The sequence below is a fragment of the Trichoderma harzianum genome, assembly GCF_003025095.1.
Source record: "Trichoderma harzianum CBS 226.95 unplaced genomic scaffold M431scaffold_99, whole genome shotgun sequence".
NCBI classification, from domain to species: Eukaryota; Fungi; Ascomycota; class Sordariomycetes; order Hypocreales; family Hypocreaceae; genus Trichoderma; species Trichoderma harzianum.
In genome coordinates, this window is record NW_020209347.1 from 1 (window position 1) to 9462 (window position 9462).

Consider the following 9462-nt stretch of genomic DNA (forward strand, 5'->3'; position numbering starts at 1 on the left):
TTTAAGTTTATAATTTACTTTTTTAATTTTTTTTAAAATTTTATAAAGTTTAAGTTTTTTAAAATTAAGTTTATTACTTAGTTTATTTATTTTAATTTTTACTTATTTATTTCCTTATATATATTAATATAATTAAATTATATCCCCTTCTTAAAGGATTAATTCTTTAATTTTATTTTTATTTATATATTTAATTATCTTTTATTAAATAAATTTAAGTTATTATTATAATTTATTATATAATTTAATTATATTTTTTACCTTAATTATAGTTTTTTTAATATTTTCCCCTTACTTTAGTAATTAGTAGACTTTAGGTTTAAATCTATAGTTTAGGAAAAACAGTAACTTCCTAGTTAATTTTAACTCTGTATTATTATAAATAAGTTATATAATAGGGAGGAGTTTTACTTAGTTATTTTACTTAAAATTAATATAATAGTATAAATAAATTTTAATTATTTAGTTAATTTTTTTTATTTATTTATTTATNTATAAATAGTAGGCTATACTAGCTTTATAATTTATTCCTAGTTTAGCTATAAGTATTTTCTAAAACTTAAATATAAATATATTTCCTTTATTAAAGATTATATTTCCTAATAGTCTATAGTTATTTATAATATATATTATTATTATATAAGCTAATTCTTTTATATTACTAGCTTCCTTAAATAATATAAAGTAGGCTATTTTTATAAGTTTATTAACTATTATAAAAATACTATTATAAAGTATTTTTATAACTAGTTCTTTTAAAAAAGGTAGCTTAGTAATTAAGTTAAATAAAATTAATTTCTATAGTCTTTATAGTATAGGTAATAGTTATAGTTATTTATATAGTTTATATTTAAAGCTTTTAGTTTATTTATATATTATATATTTTAATATAATCTTTTATACTTATTTTTTAATTCCTTTAAATTTAAAGTATTAAGTAACTTACTAAGTAGTTTTTTATATTCTATAGTATTTATTAAGTTTATATATATATATTAATTTTACTACTTTACTTTATAAGTTTTTTAATACTTAAATAAGTCTATTTAATATTAGGTATTTAATATTTATAAAAATACTTTCTAAATATTATTTATTTTCCTAGTTTTTAATATATTCCTTTATATTATTAATAATTAAGTTATTTATTTTAATTTAGTATAATGTTACGACCCAATAACTTATAGTCGCAACTGGTAGACCTATAGGGTAGGTACTATAGATAAACAACGGTCCGCATAAACTAATCAAGATTATATTTACTCCTTATAAAGTAAACACTAGTAAACAATTACCTAATTAAGAAGATATTCACTTTTATAAAAGTAAATATAAGTAAATATTATATTATATATATAACTTCTTTACGCTTATTTAAAATAGTTTAAATAGCTAGTTATAAATATAAAATAATACTTAATTATATTTATAAAATATTGTCACGACCCGGCTCTTAAGGTCGCGACAATAGGCCAACAGGTTGGCCGGAAACGGATTAACTATGGACCGACAGACTAATCAGGACTGACGGCACTCCTTAACTAGGAAAGCTAGGAAAGCTAGCTTTCTAAATAATCCATCGCAGGAAAGCTAGGAAAGCCAGCTTTCCATATAATCTAGGATACATAACTAAATATATAAGTTCACTTTATATTACTCATTAGAATACTTAAATAGCCAGTTGTTATTATAGCGTTTATAATATAATTAGATTAGAATACAGACATTTACTCTTATTTATATTACTAGCTAGTGATAAGATTACCTGTTACCGACCTAATCGCTCCGCCAACATAAACTATAGAACCACTCTAAGGTTTATCCTTTAGAAACAGCTAACCTATAGTACCTATAGGTACTGGTTTATTATACAATAATAACTCTTATTTAGACGGTTACCTTAGACCTATGGGTAATAAGATACTAAGAACTTAGCAGCCTATAAGCTTTAGAGTTCTAAATAACGATACTAATTACGAGAGTAAAGCTTAAAGTAATTACAACAGCGACATTAAGCTTAAAGATACGCCAGCTGAAAATATAGCTAATTAAGCTAATTACGATAAATTAAAGGCTAAGTTTAAAGCTCTTAAGACCTAGCTTTAGGACTTTTAAAATAGAAAAAGAGAGAAAGGTAAGGTTATTAAACTGACGAAGCCCGAACCCTTTGACGGAGATCTATGTAAAATAGATAAATTCTTCTCGGAATTTACAACCTATTTCAGATACTTCCCTTATACCTTAAAGGACGACGAAGACAAAGTCATCTTCGCAGGCAGCCGCCTTACAGAAGACGCTGAAATATAATTCTAACCTATTATACAGAATTACAAAGAAGGAAAGATTAATTTAAAGAAGCTTAAAACGTAAACCGAAGAAATCTACACTAAGTATACAGAATTTTAGGAATAATTTAAAAAGTTTTTTAATACTGTAAATAAATAATAAAAAGCTAAGTAAAAACTTTATTTTATTACTTAAAAGGGACTATTAAGTAAGTATACTTTAACTTTCCTATGCTTATTAACTAAAGTTAATTAGACTAAGGAAACTAAGAAAGAAGTTTACTATAATAGTGTAAAACCTAAAGTTAAGGATAAACTTTTTAAAATTAACTGTAAAAAGATAACCTTTATTAACTATACCTAAAAAGCTATTAAGATTAACAATTGCAATTAAGAACAACAGAAAGAACAAAAGTAAGAAAAAAACAGGAACTTCTATAATGTTTAACCTAAGCAAACTTAAGGACACTAAGCTAACTAAGGAAAGAAGTAAAACGACTATATTACCTCTTTTAATAATAAATAACCAGGCCTAATAGACTTTAGTACTATTAAGGCTTAACGTAAGAATGTTAAATATTATAACTGTAGAAAGAAAGGATATATAAAGAAATATTATTAAGCCCCTAAAAAGGATAGCGATAAGAAATTTACGCCTGTCCTAAAGCCTAAGGAAAATTAAACTATTAATACTATAAAACCTTCGGTAGACTATAATATACTACACTTCTTAGTATATTATAATAATAACTGTTAGACTTATTGTAGTAATAAATAAGGATTAGGATAGTACCCTAAGGGGCGTATATAAACCTTAAATATACTTAAAAAGGTTACCTAAATGCACTTTAAAATAAACGGAGACTGTAATAGTCTTTTAGATACTGCTCTACTAGTAAGCCCTGTATAAGCAGATCCTCTTAAAGGATTAACATAAGAAGAAATTAACGACCTTAAGAAACATATATGCGACTAGTGTAGATCGGTTGAACCTAAGGGATTATATTACCTTTATAAAATAACTATAGACAACTGGGAATAGCACGAGGATTGATACGGAATCTAAGAGATTATTAAAGAAAACCAACGCTACGATAAAATTATATAATAAAAAGAACTTAAGGATTAACGGAGACTCCTTAAACAATAGGGATAGATTAAATAGATTAATCTAAGTACCGCCTACGACCGGATCTAATTACCCGGAAATCGGTTTTAATAATATATTAAGACTAATGCAGACAAATACCTAGTAGTTAAATTACTAAAATCAGCTATTTACTTTATTAACGACATCTAGCTTATAGATTAATATAATAAAACTAATATTATTAACTATAAGCTACTACTATGTAAATAATATATTATAATTAAGCTTAATAAATAGTATAAGGATTACAGAGCCGCTGAATATGGATAAAAAGAATTTATGCTCTGTAATAAAGATTGTTGTAAGAAACACTAGTACTAACGCCGAGCCTTTATATATATTACCTATAACTTAGAATAATAAGGATTTAACCTTATGAAGTACGGTAACGATGACGAACTATAAGGAATTAACTGGAACGACCTTCGGAAGTATTATAAGTTTACCACCAGATATATACCTAAGCCCGGATATACCTAGTGCGAATGCTATAATATTTAAAATAAAGAACTAGGATGGATTACCTTAGACCTAGATGACATTAATATTAACCCTTATGGTAATAATTATTATAATAGTGCCGATGATATAACCTACTATAACCTGAATACTTTTACAGGAGGAAAGAAACTATGAAAATTCTAAGTACCAGGTACCTTGGAAGGATATCCGATTACAGTCTATATAGACTCTGGAGCTACGATAAGCTATATTACGCCTTAACTAGTTAACTGCCTACAGTTAGATAATTGTAAGAAGGAGAAACCATATACCCTTGTAAGTATTAAGAAGTAATAATTTACCTATAATAACGGAACTGTTAACCGTAAGACTAATTTCCTTAAGATCTAGTTTAGTAAAATTAAAGATATATTTAGTTTTAATATTGTAAATATTATAGGATATAATATACTTTTAGGATATGATTAACTTAAGTTGCGTAACCCTGATATTAACTAGATTAAAGGCTAGGTAAGGCAGTAAACTCGCCCTAAACTAATTGATTTTAAAGATATACTATAACTAGATTAGGAGGATCGACAGAATACTACGACATCCCCGACGATAGGATTAGTAACCCCTATATTAAATAAAGAAATACAAAAATATATGGAAAAGAGAAAAGTTATAAAATAAATACGATTTAAGGAGCTAAAGAAGCTCCTAAGAACAGTTAAATATATTAAAAAACCTAAAAAAAAACAGCTTAGATTTTTAAACTTAATTATACAAAAGGTTAAGGAATTATGCTACTGAGACTAATAGATACTGGAACGTTTAAAGAACGTACCAACAAACCTCCAGCATATACTAGTCTTTAATAAAGAACTTAACACTAGACTACTAGAATACAGCTAATGGGATTATAAGATTAAGCTTATAGATAATAAAGTCCTAACGTTTAATAAAATCTATAACCTAAGTGCTACCGAACTTAAGATACTTAATAAATAGATTAGAGACTAGCTAAAGAAAGGTTATATTTAACCTTTTAAATCTTTAGCAGGAGCCCCAGTTATATTTATACCTAAGAAAAATGGTAAACTTCGACTTATTATAGATTACCGATAATTAAACGTAATAACTAAGAAAGATATTACGCTGTTACTACTGATTTTGGAAATTAAAGATCGGCTTATAGGAGCTAAAGTCTTTACTTTATTAAACCTTAAAGAAGCCTATAACCTTATTTACATAAAGAAAGGCGACGAATAGAAAACCACCTTTAGAACCAGATATAGATTATATAAATATAATATTATATAGTTTAGATTAACTAACGCCCCTGCGATATTCTAGAAAATAATTAATTATATACTATAAAACTACGTAGATTATTTTATTATTATATACTTTAACGATATCTTTATTTATTTTAAAAACTTAGAAGAATATAAGAAATATATTAAAAAGGTATTATAAATACTTTAAGATAATAAACTCCTGGTAGAACCTAAGAAATGCAACTTCTACACGCAGAAGGTTACATTCCTAGGATATGTTATTACCCTAGGTAAAGTTTAAATAGACCCCGAGAAACTTAAGGTAATTAACGACTGGAAGCCGCCTGAAAATGTTAAGTAAGTGTAAAGCTTCTTAGGACTTGCTAACTATTATTAACGCTTTATTAAAGACTTCTTAAAAATCGCTATGCTACTTACGAACTTGATAAAGAAAGACGCTAAATTTAAATTAATATGAGACGCTTTAACCGCCTTTAAACACCTTAAACGAGCTTTTACAAGTGCACTAATACTTATGATGTTTAACCTAAATAAACCTATTATAATTAAAACTGACGCCTTAGATTATACGATTGGGGGAGTACTTAGTCAACTGGATGATATACCTAAGAAGAAGCTTAGGCCTATTGCCTACTTCTTAGAGAAACTAAATAGACCAGAACTTAGATACCCTATCTACAATAAAGAGTTTATGGCTATATACTAAGCGCTTAGTAAGTAGTATTAGAGACACTACTGTAAAGGAAGTTGATTTTTAGTAATAATCCTTATGGATTACTGGAATATTACCTACTTTATAATAACGTAAGAACTATCTCGTAGATAAGTTAAGTATTATAAGTAACTCTTTAAGTTTAAGCTTTTAATTAAATACTACAGTAGTTTAGATAACGGATACGCTAATGTATTTAGCAGACGTCTAGACTACTTCTAAGAAATCCCGGAAGTAAAAGTATAAATACTAAAAAAGAATTAGTATAGTAACTTAGTGATTTAATTAATTAACACTATATACTAAATTAAAATAGACGATTTAATTATTAATAATATAAAGAAATACGTTAAGAACTGGGAAAATAAATAATACCCAGAAGGTGTTTTTATAAATACTAGATACCTAATACTAGATAGACTTATCTAGGTACCAGAAGACTTACAAAGTAAAGTGGTAAAATCAGTTCACGTATATAAGCTTAACGGATACCGTAGAATCTGAAAAACCACGCAGTAGATTATATAATACTTTAAATTCAAAGGTATTAAAAAATAAGTATAAAAGGTTGTATTAGAATGTATAATATATAGACGAGTTAAGGCATTATGCTATCTTCCTTATAGAAAACTGCAACCTTTACCAGTTCTAGTTAGGAATTGGGAGTTAATAACGTTTAACTACATCGTAAAGCTTCTACCTTTAAAAGAACCTATAACTAATAATACTTAGGATAGCATCTTCGTAGTAGTCAACCGACTTTTAAAAAAGGCTTACTTTATTTTAGTAAAAGAGAAAAGCTTTATAGAAGACTTAGCTTATGTTTTTTTCCGATACATCTACGTAAACTATAGACTACTAAATGAGATTATCTCGGACAGAGGATCTACGTTTATGTTAAAATTTTAGCAATTACTTATAGTATAAATTGGACTAAAACATAAAGCTAGTACAGCTTACTACCTACAGATAGATAGACAAACGGAACGAATTAACTAAATTATTAAAATATACTTACGATACTACGTTAACTTTAACTAAGATAATTAGGTAGAATACTTACCAACTGCCTAAGTATCCTACAACAGTACGCTAGTAGAATCTACGAACTACTTACCGTTTTACGTAAACTACGGGTTTAAACTAGATCTACACTAACCACTTATTAAAGGAGAAAATACTAGTAAAGCTATTATTATAGCTAATAAACTTAAAGAACTGCATTAGGAATTATAAGTATAACTTAAATTCGTTAGATAAAGAATAGTTAAATTTGCAGATACTAAAAGGATTAGAGGACTAACCTTTAAAGAGGGAGATATAGTTTACCTGCTCTAATATTTGCGAAACGATAAATAGCTAAATATTAAGATAAACAGGCTAAGCGATAAACTTGATTTTAAGAAACTTAGACCTTATAAAATTACAAAGAAAATTAGACCTGTTAATTATAAAATAGATCTTCTACTTACCCTAAGGAAACGAGGAAAAACTATATATTTAAATTTCTATATTTTACTATTAGAAAAAGCATTAGTAGATAAAGAAATAGGCAAAGTTATACGGGATAAAATTGTTATTTAAGGCGAAGAACTTAAATACGAGGTTAAGAAACTTAAAATAATAAAATTTAATAAAAACACTTAATAAACTAAATACCTAGTAAAATAAAAAGGCTATAATAAAATAGAAAAATTATAGTAAACTATTAAAGACCTTAAATACTTAAAAGACCTTATAAATAACTTCTACTGAAGTCTAGGTCTAGCAAAAAAGGGTCAAAAGCGTCCTAATTAACAGCGTTAACCGCGGAACCTGCAGTTACGGGATTAGTTAGATTAGGTAATAATATTACAGCCTAACGAGCGGCCTCCGCCCTCTAAGCCTCTTACTCCTCTCGCTCCTCTCGCTTAATACATTCTAATTCCTCTAAATTGTTAATACTACGAGTAATAGCCCGCTCTATCTGCTTTAACTACTTGCGTTTTTAAGTACGAAGACGTTTTACTCAGGCACCAGCCTTAAGCTATACCTCTTCTGCTTCTTTAAGCTCCTTATTTAATTTTAAATAATAAGTTACTACCTTACGTATCTATTGCAGGGTAAGACTGAATACTTTGTAATAAGATTTTTAATTTTAAACGTAAGAAAAATACTAATGGGAATCTTTCTCCGAGGTAATATAATTGCAGCCTTGCTTTTCGCAGTAAGTGTATAATTTTATAACGAGGATAGAGTTCTTTAGTATAGTATTAGCAAGGCCTTTACGCTCTTCTTTTTTTCGCTTAAAAATAAGTTTATTATTACGCTTGCGCTTACGATTAGCTATAATAAAAGAATAAAAATAAGAGGTAAAAGACAAAAGGATTACGGCACTTACCAACGGGATAGGAGTGGATACTTATACACTACCCCAATCAGGTCTTAAGGATAAGACTAATAGGAGGGGAGAATTGTATTACGACCCGGCTCTTAAGGTTGCAACAATGGGCCAATAGGTTGGCCGGAAACGGATTAACTATGGACCGACAGACTAATTAGGACTAATAGCACTCCTTGACTAGGAAAGCTAGGAAAGCTAGCTTTTTAAATAATCTATTGCAGGAAAGCTAAGAAAGCCAGCTTTCTATATAATCTAGGACATATGACTGGATATATAAGTTTACTTTATATCACTCGTTAGAATACTTAGATAGCTAGTTGTTATTATAGCGTTTATAATATAATTAGATTAGAATACAGATATCTACTTTTATTTGTATTACTAGCTGGTGATAAGATTACCCGTTACCGACCTGATTGCTCCGCTAACATAAACCATAGAACCACTCTAAGGTTTGTCCCTTGGAAACAGCTAACCTATAGTGCCTATAGGTACCGGTTCGTTACAAATATTATTTATTAATTATATAAATAAACCCCTTTTATTTTTATTAATTATTTACTAATCTAGCCTAGCTTATCTACTAATATAAACCTAATATAAGGTTTATCCCTTAAGAATCCCTCTTATATTAATACTATAAAAGCTTAGCTTATTATATAATTATAACTTTTATTTAAAGGTTACCTTAGACTATAGGTAATATTACTATAAGGATATTAAATAGTTAAATTTTATATACTAAACAAAGGAATAAATTAAAAAAGTAAAGTCTAAAATATATATAGAAGTAATATTAAAATTTCGGACTTATTTAAAAAAACTACTAAAATAATAAATCTTAATATAAAAGAAATTATAACTCCTTAACTACTACTAGTTAATAATACTAAAGTATAATAGTACTTCTTAAACTTTAAAGCTTTAGTTACTTATATAAAATAAATTATTAAAAACTAATAAAATACTATTAATATACTTAATAAATAACTTAATGCTTAATAATAATAATAAAGGTAACTACCTACAGCTTAAGGTTAGTAAGGAGGTCTTTATAAAAAGGAACTAGGTAAAATTATTAAGCTACCTTTACTAATACTATTTAATAAGGATTTATAAAAGATTAAGGGATTTTTTATAAATATAGGGTCCTATTTTAGGTACTTTTTAACTACTATAGCCCCGCT

General features: G+C 27.1%; 2 protein-coding genes across 2 annotated transcripts; one reads left to right on the top strand and one right to left on the bottom strand.

Annotated features, from left to right (window-relative positions):
• Positions 1 to 552: 552 nt before the first annotated feature.
• On the bottom strand, positions 553 to 798 carry M431DRAFT_102562 (hypothetical protein; the record flags this gene model as incomplete). Its single annotated transcript, XM_024911458.1, has 1 exon — positions 553 to 798. A coding segment is annotated over one exon (246 nt), but the record flags the coding sequence as incomplete, so codon positions are not given.
• Positions 799 to 7254: 6456 nt separating this feature from the next.
• Positions 7255 to 7476, top strand: M431DRAFT_102563 (hypothetical protein; the record flags this gene model as incomplete). The annotated part of the gene is made up of 1 exon (XM_024911459.1): positions 7255 to 7476. A coding segment is annotated over one exon (222 nt), but the record flags the coding sequence as incomplete, so codon positions are not given.
• Positions 7477 to 9462: the final 1986 nt, after the last annotated feature.